General features: G+C 38.3%; 2 protein-coding genes across 4 annotated transcripts; one reads left to right on the top strand and one right to left on the bottom strand.

Moving 5' to 3' along the window:
* Positions 1-21,967, bottom strand: LOC112163128 (lysine-specific demethylase 2B). Of its 2 annotated transcripts, none has more exons than XM_024299322.2 (21): positions 21,782-21,967; positions 21,191-21,335; positions 21,042-21,120; positions 20,139-20,185; positions 19,352-19,530; positions 19,174-19,280; positions 17,881-17,974; positions 17,620-17,773; positions 17,385-17,500; positions 16,653-16,773; positions 15,871-16,277; positions 15,702-15,788; positions 10,291-10,521; positions 7,784-7,927; positions 7,622-7,708; positions 7,173-7,514; positions 5,865-6,922; positions 5,619-5,782; positions 3,901-4,062; positions 3,464-3,682; positions 1-1,724 (listed from the first exon to the last, which is right to left on the bottom strand). In XM_024299322.2, exons 1-21 carry the CDS (start codon positions 21,827-21,829, stop codon positions 1,543-1,545), a joined length of 4,173 nt encoding a protein of 1,390 aa, XP_024155090.1. In that variant the 5' UTR covers positions 21,830-21,967; the 3' UTR covers positions 1-1,542. The 2 variants fall into 2 exon arrangements, with proteins under 2 accessions (XP_024155090.1, XP_024155091.1); XM_024299323.2 differs by having other exon boundaries at positions 7,173-7,505.
* Positions 21,280-24,696, top strand: orai1b (ORAI calcium release-activated calcium modulator 1b). Of its 2 annotated transcripts, none has more exons than XM_024299326.2 (3): positions 21,280-21,419; positions 23,439-23,584; positions 23,665-24,696. In XM_024299326.2, exons 1-3 carry the CDS (start codon positions 21,371-21,373, stop codon positions 24,220-24,222), a joined length of 753 nt encoding a protein of 250 aa, XP_024155094.1. In that variant the 5' UTR covers positions 21,280-21,370; the 3' UTR covers positions 24,223-24,696. The 2 variants fall into 2 exon arrangements, with proteins under 2 accessions (XP_024155094.1, XP_024155095.1); XM_024299327.2 differs by lacking the exon at positions 21,280-21,419 and adding an exon at positions 23,231-23,370.
* Positions 24,697-24,974: the final 278 nt, after the last annotated feature.

Here is a 24,974-nt window from a genome sequence, read left to right as displayed (position 1 = left end):
TTAGTATTTAAAATGTTTTTAATATGTCAAATGTTGACTTCTCCTAGAGACTTTACATGTACAATATGTATAGATAAACAAATGAAATGTATATTCAAGAAATAATTCTTACGGATAAAACTTAAATCCTTAATGTAAACACATCCATCAAACTGGATAAACATGAACTGGTGTTTAAAACGTACACAAAATGTCAATAAAAAACAAATAAGGTTAAAAAAAATGTTCAAAAATACTTGAAAAACGTATAAAATCGATCAAAAGGATGGTTTAGTACTTTGTAACAAACTGAGAAACAATTCTTAAAAATCAAAACTTTGCAAACATTTCTTAAAAACTTCAAAACAAAGTTGAAAAACACAAACTGGAGTATGCATACATTTTTTCACAGGAGTCTTTGAAATGATAAATCTCTCAGTAATAAGCTGCACCCTCCTTATGTTTAAAAGTGCAAAAATCTGCCTTGAATCTTTTGTTTTTATTAAAAAAAATATTTGTTTAGTCTTTAGTCTCATTTAACGTACAATCACGTCATAAAAAAATCAAAACCAATCTGGGAATGATTAAAATGTCAAAGAAAATCTACAAATCTACATAAAACTGGGGGTTTTTCCACAGAATTTCTATATATATATTTCTTCTCCTGCTCATATTTTAAATCATGACTGATCCATGACTGTTATTTGTTTGGGTTTGACTAAACAGGCGGTTAGATAGAATCTAAGGGACGGATGTGAATCGTGTCTGCTGCATGCTGAGCTAAAAGCTGAGCTCTCCTCCTCAAAGCACCGATAATACCAAAAAATGGAGCGCTTACTGTGCATGGACGACCTCAGATTACACAGTCAAATACAAGCAGTTAGTAAAACTAGCTAAACACTTTAGTGGTGTAAAAATATGCTTTATACACTATACACTGTGTAGTATATGTGAGAATACATTCATGTGTACATATTATGTAAGTGCAAATAAGTTTTTGAGATGTCTCTGCTATTTATCACATCCAGACATACTATTATCATATAGATAAAACAAAATACACAGTATCTGTGTCCAATAAAATCTTGGGAACATAAAACATGCCCAAGATATGTATATTTTAGAAATAAAAATTAAAAAAAAGCACACACACATGACCACATATCCAAAGTTTGCCACAAATAATTATTAAACTTTTTTGCATCTTGACAGCTAAACAGTAACGCCGACTGATTATCCTTTTTAGGGCTATGTTACAGTAGAGTGGTGCATTAAATACTGCACATAAATGTATGAAACACTTTCTGATACAAAAATATTCATCTAAAATGCAATAAACTTTGCATTTGGACGGAAACTAGTCAATAAACACCATGGGATAACAGAGGTCTGTACAATCAGTCAGTTAGGAATAAATAACTTATAAACAGGAACGGTAATAATAGTTTTTTTTGTTCCCAGCTGGATTTCTGTCATTAAAACCCAGCTCAGCAGCTCAATGCCCTGTTTCACAAGAATGCTTAACTGCTGCCCCCATGTGGACAAAAGTTCAACTGCGTCCTCTCAGCTGATCTTCTGCAGGAGTTTCTCTTCTTTGAGCTCGAACTGCACGCTGACGGACATCTCTGCGATGAACTGGTCACAGCCCTCCTTGGTCACCTGCTTGCAGTAGCGCAGGTCGATGTGGCAGATGCTCCCGCAGCGTTTGAAATAGGTCAGAGACAGGTCGGTGACCCTGTTGCACACTGCAGGGAGAAACTGGGTTAAAAGAAATCCCCCAAATGGCACATAATGGATCACAGCCGCTTACATGACCAATCGTGGATTAATTGAAATACAGGAAGTGGTTATTAAATCAAAAGGTTGCATGTGAACAATAGAACTAGGACGCCTGTTATCCTAAGCTCAGTTCATGATGACCCTTTGATGTCCTCCTTGAATGCAAATAATTAGTAGAAATACATGTCAAACCCTGACATACATAATAATAAAGTATAGTCCAGCATTTTAACATGATTGAAAAAATAACTTGCTTATTTTAGTGTAATTTTTTAGGTTTTTTTAATGGTTTGTGGGCTTTTTTAACATAGTAATCCCCCGTATTTGCAGGAGTTAGGGACTGGAAACTTCAGATATAACGCGGAATCCATGAATACGGAGAACCACCCCCACCCCCGCAGCCAAAGAATGTTTGATCCATACTCATCAAAAACACTTCTAATCATGCTTTGTAAAACATTTATAAAAGAACATTGGCGTCTTGCTCAACATAAAGAGTTTATTTTCTGTTTTTTTTCCAGAACAAAAGGCGTTACTGCAGCAATAGTGTAATTTATATCACACACGAGGAGTGTCACTTTGTCTCTTTACGCCTTAAAAACAGGAGCGCAAATAATAAACACCTGCTCCGGATGATAATTATCCTTGGTTATCTTCTTCAGCATATCAGGATTTGTTTAGGTCACTTCTAAGTCAGCTGATGCCATTTCTCCATGCAAGGGTATGGATACACGTCAGCGCTGCAGCACCTCCTTAAGACGCAAAGATTTCATACAAACGTCTCGAGTTGTCTGAGCTTTTGTGACAAACTGAAGAGTCACAATAGTGAAAAAAAATCTGCGAATACGAGAAACCACGAATAAGGAAACGCAAATATGCAGGGGAATACTGTGGTTTGAGCCACATAACCACATAAATCTATTCTGCTTTCTAAGATAACGTTGATCACTAAAAAACTATACCAGAAAGTAGGAATCTACTCAATAGGAAAAGTGGCTTTGTTAAGTCCTAAATATACAACACTAAAGTATTCACTGAATTTGAGTCTTTAAGGAGCAAAACAAACTGCTATATTCTAGTTTCTTTATCACATCGTACATGAGTGCCCGATTATTTGTTGTTTTGTTTAAAATCACTTGCTATTTCAAGAAATTAGAATATATAGAATAATTACACTCAAACAGAAATATTTTAAGCATTCATTTCTTGTTTGTTGTTTTCTAATGAATTCAGCTTAAAGGTTAGAAAAATCCCAATTTCTGTCTTCCAAAGTTAAAGCATTGTTTAATAAATTCCCTTAAAAAAGTCTATGTCGCCACAAAGTCGCCAAGTTAAGTTGAGAGTTATCATTCCTAAATCAAATAAAGTGGCGCTTTGGAAAGACTTTTTAATCATTAATAGCACCTAATTAATCCCTTTGACCCTTTTTCTATTGAGTTTAATTTGAGTGCTCCATCAGGTGATTTGCTTATCAAAGATATGGTTACTCAATTTATAATCAAACACCATCATAAAACATTTTTATTCCTATTTTTTTTTTATTTAATTAAAAAAAGAAATTAATACATAACCTGAAACCAATTAGTGTCATGATAAACCAACATCAGCCTTCACATGGCAGCTGATAAGCAAATCAGTAAGTAAAGAAGGCTGTTCTGCTGCTAAAGACAAGTGTAAATAAAGTTAGATTTCTTTGAATCCAGACCTGAGAGGTTGATGTCAGTGAGCGAGTCTCTGGTGGTGGTGCCGGCGGCTGTCAGGATGTTGACAGACTGGTCGGTGATGTGGTTGCAGTAGCTGAGGTCCAGCTTAGATAAGAGCGGCATGTGGCGGATGATGAGGCGCAGGGAGGTGTCGGTGATGTCCAAGCCTGCCAGACGCAGGTCCTCCACATTACGGAGCTTACTCCTGTTGTCTAACTGACCTACAAAAACAGAAAAACAAATGCAACTAAGAACTTTTTTTTTAAACTAATAAATAAGTCAATGTTTATGATTTGTTTGACCTGTTTTTATTCAAAATAACTCAAAATTTCTTCAATTCTGGTTTCATATGTTCTGGAGGTTCTTAAATGTTTTCTTCTAAAATCCAGTCATTTAAACTTCCAAACAATGTGGCTGAGACTGAAGAGTGAGCTGTCACCTGGCCTGTTGTCTGTGGGTGAAGACAGCAGGTCTCTCATCTGGGCGTCTTTGAGTCCTTCCACCCACTGAACGTCCAGCGTTCGCAGAAGAGGACAGCTGGAGGTGCACAGAGCAGAGACGGCCACCCAGGAGCATCCCGACAGCAGCAGCACACGCAGACCTGCAGGGGGCGTGGCATAAACAACACAAACTCTTCAAAAATGACAAAATCATAAAATACGATAGCTACATTTTGTAGACTTCACATAAATCCATCAAAAAATCACTTAGGTATCACTTTCTTTTAATAGTGACTACATATTCCACTTGAGTTCCTCTCATTTACACACAGCATCTCAGTCTTTCTACTGCTGATCTTCAATCCTCTCTTTTCTGGAAACATCATCTGCAAACATCATGACTCACAGATTCTTGTCTAACCTCATCTGTCAGTCTGACCATCACTATAGAAACAGGAAGATGCTCAGAACAAATTCTTAGTGCAGTCACATCTCCACCTTAAACTCCTTTACTCCACATTCTGTTCTAGCACTCCAGACTTCTTCTTCATCCTCCTTCTTTCTGTCTCCTGATAAAGATGTTCTCTAGATTTACAGAATGCAGCTCCTTCTGTTGTTCTCCAGAATGATTCTACAGTACACACTTATGACCTCATTCTAGCTTCCACCACTCTTTCCCATAACTTCACTGTGACTCATCAGCTTTTTTCCTCTGTAGTTTCCACAACTCTACACATCTTTCTTCTTCCTAAACACTAGAACCCTCCTCCTCCCCTCAGGCATCTGCTCACTAAGATCTTGTTAAACAGTTCAGCCAGAACTCTACTGCAGCTATTTAGAGGGAATATTATTATTAACTACCAATGCAATATGCAAAAATTATTTTCTAATAAAAAAAGTCCTCTTGCTGTTTTTATAATTCAGAATATCAGTAAACATGTGTGGAAGTTGAATAACCTTGTGAAAAAATGTTACTACAATTACCACATTTTCATGAGTATTGATAACGTTTTTTGAATATGAATTTAATTAAGTAGAGTAGGTCTGGGTTTCGCCAATAATTTCCAGAATCGATTCGCTTCCGATTTATTTACTCTTTCTATCCTCTCACTTCAATTTGATTCAAGTTAATAGGGTTTACACATTTAGACACATTTGTTTAGGAATACATTCATAATCTATGTATGTTTTGAAGATATTCATATTTATCTGACACAGTTCACACACTTTAGTGAAATAATAAGGAGATTATTAATACCATACAGTGTTACATGGATTCTCAGAGATGCTCCAACAATTGTTCCGTCTCGCCACTAGGTGGCGATCGCAATACAGCATTGCACCTTATTCCAGAAAAAGAATAAAATATGGTTACTTTAAAAACATATTTCCTGGAAAGGGTTTAGAAATTTCATGCCTGTGAGTATTTAAAGCAATGTATGTTTAAGTCAACCGAGCGTTAGCATTAGCCGTCCTATGAGGAATCCCATTATATGTTAGCATCAAGCTACAAGACTTAAGCATTATGTGGATTATATGGATCGATTATTGAGCTATTAAGGTTATATCAATTCAGATCGATGACCCAATTTTATTGACCCAGCTCTAGTTGAGAGAGTTTAGAGAAGATAAGCAGCTTTTAACATGTTTAATTCAGAAACAGCAGAGCGTTATTTTCTCTTTTGTCTCATTTCATGTTTCTTTTCAGATTATTCACCTGGAAGTCTGTTGATGAGCCAGCTCAGCTGCTTCTTGGAGATGTTGGTCCAGCTGAGGTCCAGAGCCACCGGCTGCCTCCGTATGATCCCGCTGAGCATGAGAGGAGTGATGGACTTGCAGCGGTTCAGATTGATGAGCTTCCACAGCCTTTTGTCGCAGCACCTGATGAGAGACACAGCGTTGGCGTCCAAAGGGGACGGAGATGAGAGAGCTCCCGGATGTTTTGGAGGCGCATCGTGCTCACCATCGGTTCCACGTTCTGCAAACGCGCATGCAGACGCAGAGGTCTCTGTGAGTGAGGTGGCCGAACACCGTCATCCACATCTCCCGCCGCATCACGTGAGCCTCGCCGTCGTCCAGCGGCAGCCTGTCAGGCGGCGGGCTGATGGGAGGGGGCCGGATCACGTGGCGCTCCATTTGGATGCATTTCGGCGGCGATCGGCGCGGGACTGGTCGGTGACATATCGGCGTGATCGGCGAGCCCCTGTTCCAGCTGAGCGGCGAGTAGCCGCGCGGCGTCCCGTTAGCCTCCAGCCCTCGGTGCCGCAGCCAATCACCCAGATCGCTGCTGCCGTTATTCAGAGGCCATCTGGGCTTCTGGTTGTCTGCTTCATTCTCCGTCTTTGGTTTCACCGGTCGGTGGTTCTGGTTTGTCAGACTTTCTTCCATTTTTAGATGCGGTCTGTTGAGATTCGGCCTGCCGTCTTCCACCTTCAGAGCACGCTTAGTAGCTGCATCTTCAGTCTTTATTGGTTTACAGTTCTGGTTAACCACCGAATCCTCGTTCTTCAAGGGTCGGCGGTTGTAGTTGGGAGAACTCTCCTCCATCTTCACTATAGCGAGCTTTTGGTTGGGAGCGTCCTCTGTCTTTATGCTCTCCTGACTGGACTCTTTGCCGGCCTCCTTGTTGGAGAAGCGTCGGCGTTGGTGCCGAGCTTTAAGCTGAGCAGGACTTTTCTCGGGAGCATCTCCTGGCTCCCCGCTCGGTCCAGCTCTGGGAGAGTTCAAAGCCAAATGATCGCCGTCTGAGGCTGCACACGTTCTCAGTAAAGGACTTAGCAGCACTTTACTTTTGTCTTCCAAAATACTGTCCCTCTTCCTCACTATCTCCCCTTGCTCCACGTCGTCGTCTTGAACGTCGCCGTCGTACTTCTTCTTCTCTTTGAAGTGCATCCCATCCAAAGACAGTCCGTCCTCCTCGTGGTCCACCTGCTCCTCGTTTTCCTCATCGTGGTCATTCTCCGCGGCGATGTGACGCAGCAGCTTTGCACTGAATGGATCGTCAGGTTTGCAAAGCTTCTTCTGAAAAGCAGTAGAAGAGACATTTATTTTTCAGTACGTATAAGTATTTATAACAGTTTTTATTAAAGAAACACCAAATTAGAAACACATTTCTTGATTAACTGCATATTTCTATTATTTTCAGAGTGAGAGCACGTATATGGCCCTACCCTCAAATTTGTCAGCTCAAACTTTTTAATAAGCCAATCACATGACAGCAACTCAATGCGTTCAAGCACATTCTTTTGACATAATTTTGCATGGAGCTCACCTTTTTTTTCACAATCATAGGCTCATCGTTGGTCTCGAAAAGTTTCCTTTTTTTCCTCAGCGGATTGTCCTCCAGTCGTGGTCGAGACAAGGCGTCCAGAGACAGCAGCGGGGGACGTTTCTTCGGAGGCTCCTCCTCACTCCTCTTAGACGCCACCTCCTGCTCCACTTTTCTCTTCACTGCAGAGGCGGTGGTAGTCAAACCGGGAACGGCTACCGCTGTGGGCACCGTGGCAGGCTCCGGCTCCTCTCTAGAGTCCCGGTTTAAGCGTGGTTCTTTCAGAAGCGAACCGGGGAGGTTGGACGCATACTTGAACCCTGGCCCCCTTTTTTGCTTTGAGGCCAAAAAGTTAGAAAAGAGAGAGTAAAGTATTATTTTTCTGGCTCCAGTCACCAAAAAGTCACCAAATTCATCAAATTGGTTCTAAAAAAGTCCATACTAATGCTTACTTTCCCCGTCTTCCCTGCGTGGTTACACTTGGGACACTCCCAGCAGTTTGGGAGCTCATCATTGACCAACCCGTTTGAATCTTTAACCTGAACCAGACCAGAACAAAACCACATTCAGAACAAACCCAACACTTCCAAAAACCCTGCATGTGGGGAGGTTACCTTGAGGCAGTGAGGATGAACGATCTCGTTGCAGATGGAGCACTCCATGAGCATCAGGTTAAACTTCTCCTCCTCGTCCTCCACTGTGTCCTCCTTTCCAGCCTCTCCACAGACGAGACACACCGCCGTGTGTGGGAGCACGGGCTAAAAAACACAAAATGAGGGGGTCAAAATTTGTCAAAATTTGAAAAGAAATTTAAAGGAGTAATTTATGAAAATAGCTTCTTAAAGGGGAGTTTGAATAAAAACTTTTTTTGCTGTAGTTTTTCGTAACTTATTTTTCCCATAAAATATGACAACAAAATGAGTTGATTCGTTTAATTATTTCTCTTTTCTGCAGGAAGTTGTAAAAGTTTCAAACTACACTTGATTAAATACATAATATTTGTTTCTTAGTATTATTAATCTAGTTCTAAATCAAAATTAAACCAGATTTTGGGCCTGAATGGCTTCAAAATTCAGTTTATTTATATCAAATCAATCTACACAGATGAAAAGCATCTTTTGCCTTTCCTATTAAATTAAATGTATTTATTTATGAGTAATTCATTTAGTTTTTTTTAGGGCACTTAAAAACTTTTTGTTAGTTTTAAATGCAAAAATGTATAATTTTATCGTTAAAACATTCCACTGCTCTTCAGTTTATATCACTCTCTGTGAGAAAATGGAGAGCTGTCAAATGATCGTGTTAATCACAGTTAATTACATTTTAATGTGTTATTTTCTTAATTTCCATGTCGGACGGTTGCTTCATCTGTGAAGCCTTTAAAGTCGGATAATGCACACCTGGATTACCCCGCTCATGCCGTGATCATTTAGGGAAAGAAATTCCCATAAAATCAATTATTAAAACTTCAGTCCTGTTATATTTTTAAGTTTAAATCGTTATTTTACAAAAATCGGACTATTCAAAACCGGTGCATTGAGTTGTCATGGTAACAGCTCCAGCGTGCACCGATTGTGCCCTGTTCTCGCACAAAGTTAAATGAAAATACTTAAAAACGAGGCTTTTTACAGAAATTATTATGTTAAAAAATTATGCAATTAAAATGGATTATTTAGATTAATTAATTACAGATCACGATTAATTAATCGCACAAACATCAATCACATGACAGCACTATGAAAAAGGTATTTTATAACCAAGTAAATTGGTTTTAGGATATGAATTTGTAATGTAATCGATCAAATTAATGTAATAACTTGTAAGATACATTGGAAACAAGTTTTTCCCACTTTTTCCAAACTGTTGTTACACAATAACATTCCTCCAGGATAAAGTTGCCATCCCCAAACCTACACATGAATTATAGATGAACTAATGACTCGGTCATCAGAATGTTTTTCTTTTGGTCTTAAAGGCACTTTTGAAGAAATACCATATTCATTTCACGGGCTTCTTTTTCACAACTTTTTAAAACCAGATTTGTCTAGTCGCTGCTTTAATCGTTGTGTAAAGCTCCTTCAACAAAATACTTGGATCACATTTATAGCTGTAACAAGCCCAAAAATCAGCTTTTTAATCCAGACTGGGGCTTAAAAACTAAGATAAAGAAACAGATCAATGAAGCTTATTGTTAGCATAAAGAAATTGGCTAATTTTACCAAAAATAAAAAAGGAAAATATGTCTGTAATGTCTTTGTGTTCTTGTTTTATTGTGGCAAACATTTTATGGAAACATTTTATATGCCTGGTTTAACTGAGGCAGAAACACCGTTGGACTTTAAATCTCTGTCCATGGTACTGAAACGGAAAATTCAAAGCTAAATCAGAAATTTCCTGTGCTTAACTGTTTGTACGCTGCAGAAACAGATTTAATTTACTCTAAAATTACAGTTCAGCTAGAACAGACTTTATCTTTAAAGATGTTTTTAGTAAGACACTTTTTTATTTAAATGGATTAAATCTCCAGATCAAACTCTCATCTTTGTGCTTACTCTGCACAAAAAAATGGTATTTCTAGCAGGCTAATATGAACTGTTTTGTGATCAGGTGCACTGACTGGCTGTAGTTGGTTGCCTGGCAACCTTGCTGCAGCAGCACAAAACCACAGGGAAAAAAATTCGTATCAAAATCTAATAAGTGAGCATTAGAGACAGAGTATTTCACCTCAGGATTGTGCGCAGGCAGCTGCTTCTAATCTGCATATGATAAAAACAGTGGCAAATCCCTGTGATCTAAGCAACCCAGTCGAAGAGGAAACACATCTAATTTTGACTCAAGATTTTAGTGTCAGATTTAACAGGATGAATATTAGTTAGATTTGAATCTGAGGATGTGGATGTGCCAACTTGAAAGTGAAATCCAGCAGAGGAAATAATTTCTGTAGATATCTGAAGATAGTTTACTCTTTAAGTATCCTATTCATTTAGGAAGTTAGCAGTTAAAGCTGAAAAAGCAACTTCAATAAGTGAAACATCTTCTAGATTAAGTCCAGTTGACCAGAAGTACAGAAACCTGTGATAACATGGCCAAGAAAGATTAGATTTATACAAAATGTGCTTACAGCGATGCACTGCCTCATGATGCAGGACTGCTTCATTCGGCCGGGCCCTCCGAACTTCTTCATGTCTTTACAGAAGTGGCACTCGCCGCACTCCGTCCGCAGACAGGCCTCGCACTTTCGGCAGCGCGTCCTTCTCCTCCGGGCGCCAGATGTTCCCCGGCTGGCTGACAGCTTGACCGCCGATGCAGGAGAGGCTGCCATCTTGGGTTTCACACGGTTGGGAGGCCGAGGCTGAAAGGACAGGTTGAAGTAGAAAAGTCAATTTTTTTGCTTTTGAAGCAGTTCCCCGGCACACAAATGTCAAATAAGTGTGTTTGTAGGTCAGTAAATTACTTCAAAGCGACCAGATTAAATATATTCTGATTTTGCTGCACAAAACTGATAAATTCAACTCATAGATGTGAGTAATAGCATAAAAAAGTGCATTTTTTGGTCGAAATATGTCACGTATAAACGCATTATTCACTGACACTAAAAGAAAAAAAACTCCACATGAAAAAAGGCCCTGAAGGTGCTTTCCAAATTTAGCGCCTCACATTTCTACATCAAAGAAAAAGCTCCTCTTATTGCTACAATTTACACCCCGCTCACCACTGCTTCCTATTCTGTGCTGCAGACAGATTTAGAGCAGCAAACAGTGTCAAGTGCTCTCCATTTAACACAAGTGGGCAGTGGAGATGAGCCGTCTTTGATCAGCATCATGATTGTTTCACTGCTAGATTTTCTCCTCCCTGTACGGCACAGAGCCAAACCAAAACACATAACATGGTATAGACAACAAAAAAAATACTCGAGGAAGCAGCAGTGTGGGCGATTAAATCAACAAGAACAAGAGGTGAAGAACAAAAAAAAACACACTGCAGCTCTGGGAAGTGAAGATCGGATTTCTTTAGTTTCATAGGCAGTGCAGATTTTCCTGGTGTCAGCATAGCAACAGCCGCGTCCCATTCCGTAACAGAGCGGTGTATGACACACACACACTTGTAACCAATGAGGACTGTATTGAGAGCCTCTAACAGGGGAGGAGAGAAAAAAGAAAAAAACACAAGTGAGCGGGCTCAATCTTAGGCATATTACAACCATTTATTCTAACAATAGCCAGGAAATGGAGTGACACAGGCAGCCAGATATGTGGTTAGGAGACGGGATTAGAGCAAGGGGGGGTGGGGATCTCATGCGGCCTGAGCCGCAGCGTTTTGGGGGATATTCATGCGGATTATAAACAGAGAAATGACAGCAAAATATGAGCCTCAAAAGCAGTCAAACAGTAGCTAAATTACAGGTTCAATTTATTCTGAAATTACAAACAAACCAGATTTTTAATCCCATGTGACTACTAAAGTTTTCCGCTAAATCCCATCAAACGTATGTTTTCCCACTGAGATGGGAGCTAATCTCACATGCAACCTTACGATATTTAGAAATAAAGCTATAAAGCCAAGAAGAAATCAGTCCTCTTAATCAAATAAAAGGCACTTTAATCAGCTGGGAAACATTTTGTCAAGCAAATATTTAGCTAAAACAGCCAACAGCTATCGAGGAACCACTTAAAGGGCAAAATGAAAATACAAGACTGTACAAAAACCCCAGAAAAGTCCAAAAAAAAAACTTAATAGCAAAAATCTCTTCAGAGCATCTTTTAAAAAACAAATCCCAAAGCAAACACAAATCTTTTAAAGCTAATCTTTGATATAATAACAATAAAAACCACTGAGGGGACCTGCAATAATATTAAATACTTTTATTTACAAGATTTTCAAAATAAACTTCCCAATCGCAGTGTAAATTTACTTGTAAATTAGACAAACTGATGCTAAATTAGCTGTGTGGCTACAAAGTTTTACATTTTCATATTTTTAGCTGTCAAAGCAGCAACTTTTAGAGATCTCCAAATATCCTGTGCTGGTATGTTCAATTTCCAAGTCAAACATTCATTGTCAAAACCATTTATCCTTACAGTTGTTATTTAATGTTGGAAATAATCTAAATAATACAGATTCCTCTGCATGGTGGAGCAGAGGTTTGAGCTCTAAAATCACACCTCTTTCTCCCTCACGCATGGAAAGAGCAAACCTATAAATAAAGAAGTTAAATATCAAACAGCCAGCGCACAGAGCATCCTCAATCAATGCTTTTGTCTCCATTTCCTCGCTGCCCGGCCAGGCTGCACACTGCTGCCCTGCCTGAAGCCGAGCATTCCTCCGCTCGCCTCGCCGGGTTTTGCCTGCGAGGCTTCAGTGGGCTAACCTGCTCAGAGTCAGAGTCGTAGTCCTCGTCATCGGCGCTCAACGACATGGCCATGGCTTGTTTTCAGGCACCGTCCAGCTCACAGCAAACTGACATGGCTGCAGTCTCCTCCTCCTCCTCCTCCTCCTCCTCCTTCTACTCCTAATACTGCTGTCAGGCCTGCAGCCCTCCCTCTTGTTCCAAAGCTTCCCAATACCACAAGCAGATGTAGAAAAGCACAGACAAACCTGCCTCATTAATATGGATCGGCTCCACCAGTAGGAGGAGGGGGAGCGGGAGGCGTGGGGCCAATGAGAGGCAGACGCGCCGTCCAATGAGGAAGGAGGCAGCGGCGAAGGTGCTATCATATTCATGATGAGCATGGCTGTGAGGGGAGAGCAGGCTTTGCACAGCCAATACAGCCAGATGGCATCTTATTACAAAAGGCAAACACAAAGAGGTCCTACAACCAGCAGCTGGCCTTTAAAGGGGAGGGCGGGAGGGGCGATGCGGGGGGCTGATTACACCCACAAATCTTCCCTTCCAGCCATGTAGGTGAAGCACATGTCATTCTGAAAACCTGCTAATGAGGCTGCCCTGTTTCCTGCATGGTTAGTGCTTTTGATCACAGGAAAATAACAGACTTTTTTTTAATAAAGCTACATTTAAAGTGAATATTTGTACATCTGCCAAAATGCCTTTTAAATACTTGTTTTACATAAAAATGCGACACAGAAATTCCCCTAATAGGAATCAATGGAAGTGGATGTTTGTAATCTAGAGATGTCGATAAAGTTATTTTAAAAATGTATTTTTTTTTCCTCCTCAGATAAATCTTTTTGTAAATATTGAAATAATAAATTAAATTACTGAGAAATCTTAAGGGAGGAAATAAAAATTCTAATATAAACATACACAGCAGTAACCGTGTGACTTCCGGGTTGAAGCCCGTTTAAAAAACTATCACCCGGATCTGATGTGATTTGTGCAACTTTTTTTATAATAATCATTGCGCATAAATGTTTAAGAAAGTGGGAAAATATAAAGTATACCAGATATTATTCACAATCTAAGTTCAAAGCAGCTCATAACAGCATTTAAACACGTCACTTACTTTAAGAGTCTAGCCTCAGATTTCTGCATAAATTTGTGTGTAATTTTGTGTGTAAATTGTATTTTGCATTTTTTTAATTTCATAATGTTTGTACTTTTGCACAAAATATATTGCATGAGTTACAAATAAAGAATTCCGCACGCACAAATCGGAGTGATGCTATTTTCTCTCCATAACTAACAAGCTAAACGGCATATTGCACAAGTAAACAGTCCCATTCACTCCAGTGAAATAAAAAATAAAACTTGCAGTCAAAACCTTTTTCCTTTTTTCTATTATGATTTGATTTTAAATCTACAGCAATGGATCTCAGTGTTCCATTTTTATTCATTTATTCTGCTCTTTTCTATTTGGAACAACAATTGCAGCCAAATAGAGGTCAGAGGTCATTTGACTGACAGGTGACAGTCCAGTTCATAGCTAAATAAAAATCTCACTGGGATTTTTTATAAATCTATTAACTTTGTCCAGCCTATTTTCCCATTTTCAGAAAGACTAAGTTTAAACCTTTATCACCAGAACTTTAGCTCTACTCTTGACCACGATAGCTCTTCAACCGTTACATAATTAACATGCAGATTCTGTCGAGGAGAAAAGCGTCTTGGTACTGTTAATGCAACACTTTACGTTTAAACTGTGTTGCGCATTGGGGCTAAGCTGATGTAAAAAGTCGCTTTTCTTTGGGTCAGGATCCGCTGATTTATGCGTAAACGGTCAGAGAGTTACAATAAGTCAAAGAGCGAGTGGTATTTAGATGTTGCCGGTAACATCTCTGGTGTTAAAGCGTTTATAATGTCATATCTTCAGCTAAAACAGCAAACATTCTGAAACATTAACATAAAACAGCAGAGCAGCCATCAAATGTTACGGTCACAAATACAACTGTCAAAATCACTTAAGTTACTAAAGACTGATCATGTGTAAGTGTTCCATCCTCCCAAGTGGCTAAAAAATTAGCGCGTTCCATACATTTTTGTAAAATAATGTATATAAAATTAATTTCTTTAACATTTAAGTGTAATTTCCGTTTTCAAGCGCTTATCAACCGTGTGAAGGGGGGGGTCTTGAAGAGACCCAGGGTATAAAGAAACGAACACCTGTTAGACCCGGAATTTATGGAGATCCAGTAAGCGGTATTGTGCATGTAAAGTGAAAGTGGGTGCTTGTGCTAGCCACAGGCAGCGCAGACTCTTCCTGAAAGGGGCGGTTCTCACTTTGTGACATCAGCTCTTGAGAACCTGCTCATTTTCGTAGGTTGGGAGGGGCTTATACTCAGAGCACAGGCTTTTAGAGGATTACTCAGAAGTGCGTGAACGGATCAAAATACTACTTTGGGGTTGCTTATAGGGAGGAGGGAACAGTATAATCACTTAAAACATCAAAAAGTTGATTATACTAAGGAAACGGATGATCTGATTTAAGTATTTCAAAATGTATTAATCAAACTAAATTTCCTAAAAATAAAAAATAAAAAAAAAGAAAGAAAGAAAGACATGTTCATGGTTCAAAAGGTAAAACACTTTATTTTAAGAAATCCTCCACTGAGAGGCAGTTTGGGGGAAAATAAACGTCCTGTTAATGTTCCTGCTCTGACGAGAATAGGTTTTGGGAAGGCTGAGGGGCAACAATTACTATATAGGTCGCACCTGAGAATAAGTCAAACTTTATTTAAAAAAAGACGCGACTTATACTCAAAAACATGCAGTAGCCTAAAATAAATATATATAGTGTGCAGAAAATCATCGCTGAATTACAAACGTTTAAGGACCTCAGCAGAAAAGTTACATTTAATACCCCGTCTCTATAGAAAAGAAAACCGAAACAACAATTCTCACAAAACTGGACACAGAAAATTACAAAATCTTCCAGATCTGATTTAACTGTTTAGACAAAATATAAACAATTAAAAAAAAGTGGGTTTTTTTGTTAGAGTTGGTGCTGTAACGTTAAATGAGCATCACATTTATTATTTTGAGTGTACAGATCGAACAACCTTTTTATGGTTTATTTAATTTGCAATACTAAGTTTATCAGGCTAATTTGAATACCTCAAAAAGACGCATCTTCTTACCTTTGCAGTTTTCTTTGGCCAGAACACCACAGGAGCTCCAGAGATTGCTAACTTGGGGTCGTCGTCGGTATGTTCTTTCAAAACAACCTTAAAAACACCAAAAAGACCAAAAAAAAGTAAGAAATGAGTGACACGCCGAGAGGAACTTTCCTCTTCACTGATTTTTCACCTTCATGTCTTCCAGGAGCCCTTGAGGGTTTTCTATTCCCACTGGAATGCATCTCTTATTTTCAGGGAGGGATTCCAGCTTCTCCACCAGAGTCCTGAGTCCGATCAGCTCAAACTGTGTTAGATGGGTCCATTTGGTCTGCAGTTCTGAGGCCGGAGAGTCTGACGGGGTTTTGGGCGTATCCAGAAAAACGGAGCTGGGGTTGCAGCTGTCCTCGGAGTCGACAGATAAAGCAGCTTTGAGGGGCGGGCCCTTCCCGACGTCCGGCGAGCAGGGGTCGTCCTCTGCAGCTCTCTCCGGTTTGTCTCCATGCTCATCCCTTCCGTGAACCCCGAACGAGTCCTCGTTCATGTCCTGACTCCTGGAGTCAGAGGAGGGGCTCTCTGTCTTAGCCTTCAGATCGAAGTCTGAAAGAAATAACAACTTTTATCAATGTACGATTAGTAAATATTCACTTTAACACAAACTTTAGGAAATGTTTTTACATCTGATGCCTGATTATGAACATAAAACTATGAACTAAACTCTTTTTTGAACTCTAAGAATGATGGAAATAATCTGAAGTAACTTAACAACCTGTAACATTGAAGATTCCAACATACAATAGAATAGAATAGAATAGAACAACAAAACAGTAAAAAAATACACTTTAAAAAGGTGTAAAAAGTGACATTTGTCAAACTAAAGAGGTGCAAAGCAGCTGATTTGAACCCCAAATATAAACATTTCAGAAACAAGATTTGCTTAAAAAGCTTTTTTAAAACAGATTTGACTTTACTCACCAACATTTTGCCTGCGGATGTCTTGAGAAAGGTAGGACCTCTTGGTTAGGCAGTGAAAGTATCTCTCCACAACATACCAGCATATCTCATAGTAAAAAGGGAAACGGAATTTGGAGTGAACCTGAAGACAAGGAAAGAGTTATCTGTTAGCCAACTCAGCTTTGATTGACCAGAAATCATCAAAATACAAATATATACTTTTTATAAGACCATAATTTAGCAGGTCATAAAAGTTCTGAATATTTCCAAATCTTCAATCTGTTTTTAAGGATTCCCCTATGCAACCAATACTCTCCACATTCCTCTTGGTCATGTTAACCCTTAAATCCACCTTAAATTCTGTGGCGGGCAGCAGTTTGATTTGTGGCCATCCAATCATAAGACGTATAAAGACAGGGGCATAATTTGCGACTGTAACTTCAGGAATTAGCATGCAGTTTTTTTGCTTCACATCTGCAAAAAATGCTTGAAAAAAATCATTAAAATGATTTCACAAATGCACATTTTTTTCAGGTATGCAGATCCCTTTTGCAAACCTAAATTTTTTTTGCGGTATGATGAAACTTGATCTATGTGTGAACATGCAGTTATGGTTACAAATCTATGACCTTAATTTAGCCCATAAAAGGTTTAATTTTCCCTTATTTGAGCAGAACTGACTGTGCTCCCTTCACTTCCTGTATTTTTGTGGCTCCGCCCCTCACAGGTGGGATGTTCATGTCTGAGTCCTACCTTCGTCCTGTTCTCAATCTCATGTATGGTGAGCTGCATAGGAATGTTGAAGCTGTGCAGGATGTTGCCGCCAAACACCAGCGCGTCCATGGGAGTGTAGACGGCGTGAATCCAGCCTGGATCCCGGAACAATAAAACGGACAAAAATTGAGTTACGGTTCACAAAAAAAGATGGAGAAACGTTTCTGTTTATTCCAGCAAACGAGGGTCCTTTAAAAGAACAAGGCCAACGCACCAGATGGGATGAAGAAGGTGTATCCTTGTCGGAGCTCCACTCTCTGGCATCCATCAGCCCGATCCCCGAGGAAGATGTCACTCTGCTTCCCTGACAGAACCCAGTCTTCATACAGCGCCAGGTTGTAGGGGGTTGGAGGCACGAGCCAGAACACCTGATGAGAGCACAATTTTTAAAGGTGAAATGTCTTTTTTAGACCAATACTTCAACTAATTAGGAGTCATTTGTTTGAAATCAGGGCAGAAGTGGCATCGAACTTACTTTTTGTCCCTTAAATACGTGATACCAAACTGAGGTTCCCCCAAAGTCAATGTGGAAGTCTGTGTAGCAGCCTTTGACGCTCATCAAGCAATACCTGAACCAGAATACACAAAGGATTCAGTGAAGCACAAAAAATGACTTTAAATGAGATAAAACCTAGAATGGCTAAGAATTACACTGAAAACATAAGGAAAAAATGCTGAAATTAGGATTAATATCTACCATCATAATTATTAGTAATTAAATTTACAAAAAGATTTTTGGAAAATTGTGAACCATATTTTTATTAAACTTTATCGATAATTAAATATAAAAATTATACATAAAAAACACTTGGAAAACTATTTTTAAATAGCATCAATTCTCAAAATAAAAAAGATTCTACAAAGGAAATCAGTTATATGCATCCACAGAAGCTCAGGCACCAAAATCAACAGAGAACTCAATTTGCCACATAAGAAATAATCCTAACTTCTATCAATTTGCTATGCAGCATCAGAAATAAGGGTTTTCTACTGACGCATATCTATAAAGGATTTTAAAATGCTTGGAAAATAACAAAATAATGCTGTCAAAACAGGAAAACATTTAGAAAGTCTTTGATTATTTAAAAAAGGAAACATTAACACAGTTATTCTGTCTAACAAAAGACATAAATATATATGAGGAATTCTGATATTTGGAGTTTTTAAGTTAAAAAAAAAGCTTTAAAAGATCCCTTACTGACTGCTTTCTTTTAATATTTAAGCTTTAAAACCTATATTCTGCAAAGTAATCAACTGATTTGTTGAAATCACAAGAGTTTATCTGTCATATTTCATATTTTTTTGGAAAACTAAACAAAGTGAAGCTTGGTTAGTGCATTCAAACACTTTGTTTTCTGCTGGATTAAATTCAAAACTGAAAAAAAGGATCTCAAAATCTCATCATCAGTAACAATCTAACTACTATAACTATCAATAATGAGTTAGATGTGTTCATAGTGGTCCAAAAGGAAACACATGATTGTTTCTATTCATTTCTGTCTCACTTCAGGTGATTTATTACGAGGTGTCTCTGAGCTTCTACAAACCGTCTTTTCCGTGGGTACAAGTGGCTGCCTAGCAACAACTCCACAGACGAACAGGAGGTGAAAGTACATGTTACGATGCTCTACTAGAGTGTTGGAATAAAATGTGAGATATGCAGATGGCAGGAGTAGGATTCAGCGTCAACGAGGCAGAAATGATCCACAACTTCCCAAAATATCTATGGCCATTGGACACTTTAGCGAGACAACAGAAAAGGTCGTGCCTTTGTACTTTGGGGTATTTCATCTCTGAGATGATGTTGGTGGCTTCGGTCTGTCTTTGTTTCAGATCGGGAGGCCACATGTTGTCCACCCAGTCGACCTGATCCACCTGTGAGAGAAACTGCAAGTTTAAACAGCAGCAGCCACATTCTCCGAGTGATCTCAAGCAAGTTCAGTTACCACTGTTGGCCGCTTGATGAGGTTCTCCAGCTTTGTGTGACTGAACTCTAAGCTGATGACATTGAAGAGTTTGTCGCGCTCCTCCTCTGGTGTCTCATAATAGCGAACAAACTGAGCCATGCTCATTTCGGAGCCTTTTTGCGTGCTCACGTCCATAACATCTACGGAGCGTCGACTTCCTGCAAGGAAAAAACATTACAGGTTATCTGCAAAATAAAAATATATTCTAATAGAATTTCTGTTAAATTATAGAATATTTTACATCATTAGAATATCAAGTTGTATTTGATAAGGTTTTACTCATCTGTCAGCTACTAATTGATTTTCAGATGTAGCAGTTACAAAACTCTCCACTAGATGGTGCTGTTTGCCCACACCATCAATGAAATAATTCAAAATCAAACACGTATTTAATTTGTCTTCAAAGAGTACAAAAGTTATTAAGAAATCCATCAAGTGTTGCACAATTTACTACACAGTGAACAAGTTTTATGATCATTTTATTCGATTTCTAAATCTGTTCTGTAACAGAAACAAAAGTTGCTAAATTAGGAAGACTAACGACTAGTTTTTTTCTGTAAAGGTTGGAGTGATTAACCAAGCGTTTTGTTTTCACTTTCCTAAAACATTGAAATGGCTGCACGGGCAGATGGTTTTAGCAGCCATGAAGTTCTGTGTGTGAATCTGCTTTTAGTTTAAGTTACAACAAGGCTTAACACATGTCTATTTCTGTATCCGTGGATAGAAGTTAGCATGCTTGTGTTTGTGTCTGTAGCATTTCTCTTACCGACTAATCCTTTAATTTCACTGACTGTGAACTCTGGATCAGGCATTCTGCAAAAATGCAACAAAAAAAGAGAAAACCAACAGAAAGGAGCATGTTATTGTTGATGCATAAAGTAAAAATAGTTACAATATTATATTCGGCTCCATAATATAAAAAATTACTTTATATGATGAGACAAAGCCATCGCAGATCAGCAGATAAAAGACACTTAAGTTGAAATTATGTTTTTTATGTTAAGTTATACATAAGTTAATAATTTAATTTGTTCTAGTAAATAAAGTAAAAACATTTATATATGCTGTGGGAACAATATCAACAAAAAAATTGATACATCTGACTTGCTTCATGTTACACAATAAATAAAATGTTACAGATTTTTTCTGTGAAATTTGTTTTTTTTTTCTTTATATTCAACATAATATTAATAATAATAAAAGAATTTTAATAATGAAAAACAAACTATGGAAATAAGATGTTGATTTTTAATTTTGATTGGATTTATTGGCTGATTTCAAGCACTGATTGAACACAATATAATAATAAAAAAACACATATATATATATTAAAATCATTACAGAAATTTAAGAAATGCATTTATTAAAAAAACAAAAACAGAAAACAATCATGATAATTTAAGAATATAAGAATTGTGTCGCACAATCAGATAGATTTTTGCAGTTATATTAGATCCATTAATGGAATGTAGTGTCAATTTAAGAAAATAGAAAAACATTAAGGATGATAAAAGTGAATGCAATGCAGAAAAAAGGCAAAAAAAAATGAATTTGCTACAATATTTTAAATACCAGAGAAGTAAATAATGCAGTGATAGTAAATTAAAAGTTCAGCAAATATATGTCAGCAATGCATTAATGATTATGCAGGAGGGGGAAAAGTTCTCACCTGATTCCTAATTCAGCTTTCTCCTTAAAAATGAGTGGAGTCCTGAGGGCCTCCTTCTGCACGTACTCATAAGTGAAGTCTGCAACAAACATTGTTATATGTTAGCTCTAATACTCTAATGTTGATTTCCTCACAAATGTTTTGTTTACCTTTGCCCTCCATCAAGTGGACATAGTCCGCGGTGTATCTGTCACTGGAGAGCTTCTCCTCCACGCTGAAGCCTCGGACGTTTTCGATTTCCTCCACGTCAGAAAAGTCTTCGTTTTCATCGTACATCCTCCGGCAGATGGAGCGCTGCCATTACAGAAAAAAGGGGAGAAAAGATTTACATGACAAACACGAAACAGTTTGCAGAAGAGTGGAAGTGGTGGTGGACTGGTGAGCTTTATTTCATGCACTCAGTCAAATTAGCTCTGTCGCTGTTATTTTGTTTAAATGTTTAAGAGGGAAAAGCGTTTGATGTTTTCAAAGTAGCACATTTAATGTAAGATTTTGTGTTTTTTTATTGCCTTTTTAATCTATTTACAACCGTAAAGTATATTACTATTCACAATAAATAATACTTTAGAGCTAAATTGCGTCATACATCAGTTTTTCCGTCATTATTTCCGCTAACTTGTAGCGCGTCGGTGACATGACAAATATTTGTTTGCAGCTGCAGAGGTTAGCGGTGCTAACTAATTAGCTCGCTGCCAGTTTCTTTGCACAAGCTAGCGTTAACGCACACGGATGGTACACACCAGCCTTCGTCCAGACTCGGCGCACGTTTCGTTGGTCTGCGCCATCATCTCTCTGGGTTGTTTTTTTGCAGTCACTCAGCTCGGGGCGAGCATCCTCGCGCGTGGGTAAAGTTAAAGGAGCACTTAGCACGCGGAACAGATTCAAAACAAGGGAACCATGTTTTTGTGTATTACGTCATCGCCTGAGACCAAAACATTGTTGGACAGCGTCACGGCATGCTATTTCCAAACGCTGTGGAAGCGCGAAACACTCGACATTCCAGCTATTTATCTGAAAAAATATTTATTTATTTATTTGTCATAATAATTATTTTCTTTAGTAAATATTTTATAACACACGTGTTTTTGTTCTTCTAACTTAATTACTTTAAAAATTATAATAAACTTTGATAACTATTTATTTTTTAAATACATTTTTCAAACTCTGTGCTAAATTTGCTAAACTAATTTATAAATAGGCATTGTTATTGACGTGTAATGCACATATAAAAATAACATGTATTTGAACATTTACTTCAAAATGACCTTTTTTCATACCTTTTATTCATATTTACTTTAGTTGTGGGGTGAGTTTGATGAAATAGAAAATAAACTTGCTGAAAAATACATCCCTATTTGGTTTACTCATCTGTCTTATTTGTTTTCTAATACAAATAAGACAACATGATCTATTTACTTAATTTACATTTTATTCTGGCCAAATACTGCATTCATAAATGTAAATGTATTCACGACAAACCCTAATTTGGACATTTTTATCTGTGAACCTAAAAAGTAAGCTATGGTGAATCTATCAAAAGTTCAGGCTTTAAAAAGTTGGACCATATTTGAAAACACAATTTGAATAACTGGTGCCAATCCTTTTAAGTTTGTGATTAATAGTAATGTGCCTTGTATTTTTTTTTCATCTGTTGCTTTCTTCCTTTGCCCACCTTTTAGAAGTGGTATGTCTTTGTGTGATTCTATGTAATCAATGTCAATTTTGTTAATAAAGTATTTTTTTAAGTAAATAAGCAAAAGCCCAGATCCCTAAGCTAAAGATTTGGGGCATGTCTACTTATTTTTTTTAAATAATAAACATGTTATTGCACATACACTTGTCTTTTTTGCTTTTCTACATGAATAATTCAACAATATATTCTAAACTTTGTTCATGTATTTAATTTTGTTGATAAATATGCAACTTTTTCAAACTTTGTGCTAAATTTGCCTAACTAAATTATAAATAGGCATTGTAATGCTCATATTAAGACAGCATCCAAAGTTTTTTTATGTTTTAATTAACCTGCAATATTTTTCTTTTCTTTAAAATAAATATGTTGTTATGTATGTGATGAGTTTTACTTTAGTTTTGGTGTCTAGTTTTGTAGAATATAAAACAAATGGTCTTTACGACATTATAATCAGAGCGGTGCAGTTATGACCCCGCGGTTGACTTAGCAACGGATATTCCAGGCAGGCGTGTGCGCGCGCAGGCTTGTGGGTAGTTTAAGGTGCAGGCAGCAGAGCACAACACGCCGAACGAAGCTCGTTGGTGGCCAAACAGCTTCCGTAGTTCCGTCAGTTGGGGACGTTAATGGTTTCCGAGAGTACGTAGCTGGCTCTTTGTTGTGTTTTAAGGGCCAAAAACATTTTTTTTTATTTTTCATTTTTTTAGACGACGGCGCTGCTCGGTCGGTGTTCTTCAACATGAGCCTGAACGAGCATTCACTACAAGCGCTGTCTTGGAGGAAGCTGTATCTGAGTCGAGCCAAACTGAAGGCGTCCAGTCGAACGTCAGCCCTGTTGTCTGGATTTGCTATGGTAACATTGCCTCCTTTTAACTCCTGTGGTCACATGACAGCTTTGTATTGTGTTTCACGTTCCTGCCCTACTTCCTGCAGGTTGCTATGGTTGAAGTGCAGCTGGACAACAGTTACCCCTACCCCCCTGCCCTTCTCATCGCCTTCAGTGCCTGCACCACTGTGCTTGTAGCCGTCCACCTGTTTGCTCTGATGGTCAGCACCTGCATCCTGCCAAATATTGAGGCTGTCAGCAACGTGCACAATCTCAACTCTGTGAAGGAGTCTCCTCATGAGCGGATGCACCGGCACATTGAACTGGCCTGGGCTTTTTCTACTGTCATCGGTACTTTGCTCTTCCTGGCTGAGGTGGTTCTGCTCTGCTGGGTGAAATTCCTACCTATTAAGCCCAACAAGTCCAGCAACAACACAGTGTCGTCCGGGGTTGCTGCCGCCATCACTTCGACCTCCATCATGGTTCCGTTTGGTTTGGTCTTCATTGTCTTCGCCGTGCATTTCTATCGCTCCTTGGTCAGCCACAAGACGGACAGACAGTTTCAGGAGCTGGAGGAGCTGTCTAACCTCACAAAGCTTCAAAACGAGCTCGACAACAGAGGGGAGTCTTCCATCTTGCAGTCACCAAGCTCCCATTTCCCATAGATTTGAAGAACGTTTTCTGGTGGAACTTTTAACTTTTGGGGGGATTTCTTCCCCACAACGTTGGCTTCAAACTTTCTACGCAAATGAAGGATATGTGTGAAATTTGCTTTTGTGAAGAGTTGTATTTTTAGAGGACACGTTGGATTAAATGTGAACTCACAAATTTGCTCTAATGCATGTCGTCCGGTCTTAAACTAATGCATAATTTGAATTGTGCCAGACAATCTGTCTGTTGCCTGCTGCGTTTATTTATTTGTCAGTAAGCACTGGGTATTTTGTGTATATTTACTTGTGTTTTTTGTGAGCCTCTGCTATTAACCCGTCTCTACTACAGAGAAGTCCACAGTGTTTTGCTTCTCGTTCTTTGAGCTGTCTCACTAGTTGTGCCAAATTTGCAGTATTATTTGAGTCAACTGCTGATTAGTTGTGGCATTGTTTTTTTTTCATTAAAATAAACACATAAAAAAGCCCAAATCGCAGCAAGTTTGTAACTTTTAGAAACTATGTGGTGCCTCTTTTGCAAAATCCCCAAATGTCTTTTTTTATTTTTTATTTTTATTTTATTAGTTTAAAAACAAAGCACTGAGGGAATTTCATGTCAACAAAATCAGCCTAAACTCAGCTGGATCACCTTCTAAAATAATACAAACAAGGATTTTCTTATTCAAATTTCACTATTGACTCTTCTGTCTAAAACTAAATAAGTTCTGTTCAATATATATTTCTTGTTGTGCATTAGTCGCTGTTGTATC

The sequence above is a fragment of the Oryzias melastigma genome, linkage group LG12 (genome assembly GCF_002922805.2).
Source record: "Oryzias melastigma strain HK-1 linkage group LG12, ASM292280v2, whole genome shotgun sequence".
NCBI lineage: Eukaryota > Metazoa > Chordata > Actinopteri > Beloniformes > Adrianichthyidae > Oryzias > Oryzias melastigma.
This window is presented reverse-complemented; position numbering and strand designations above follow the sequence as displayed.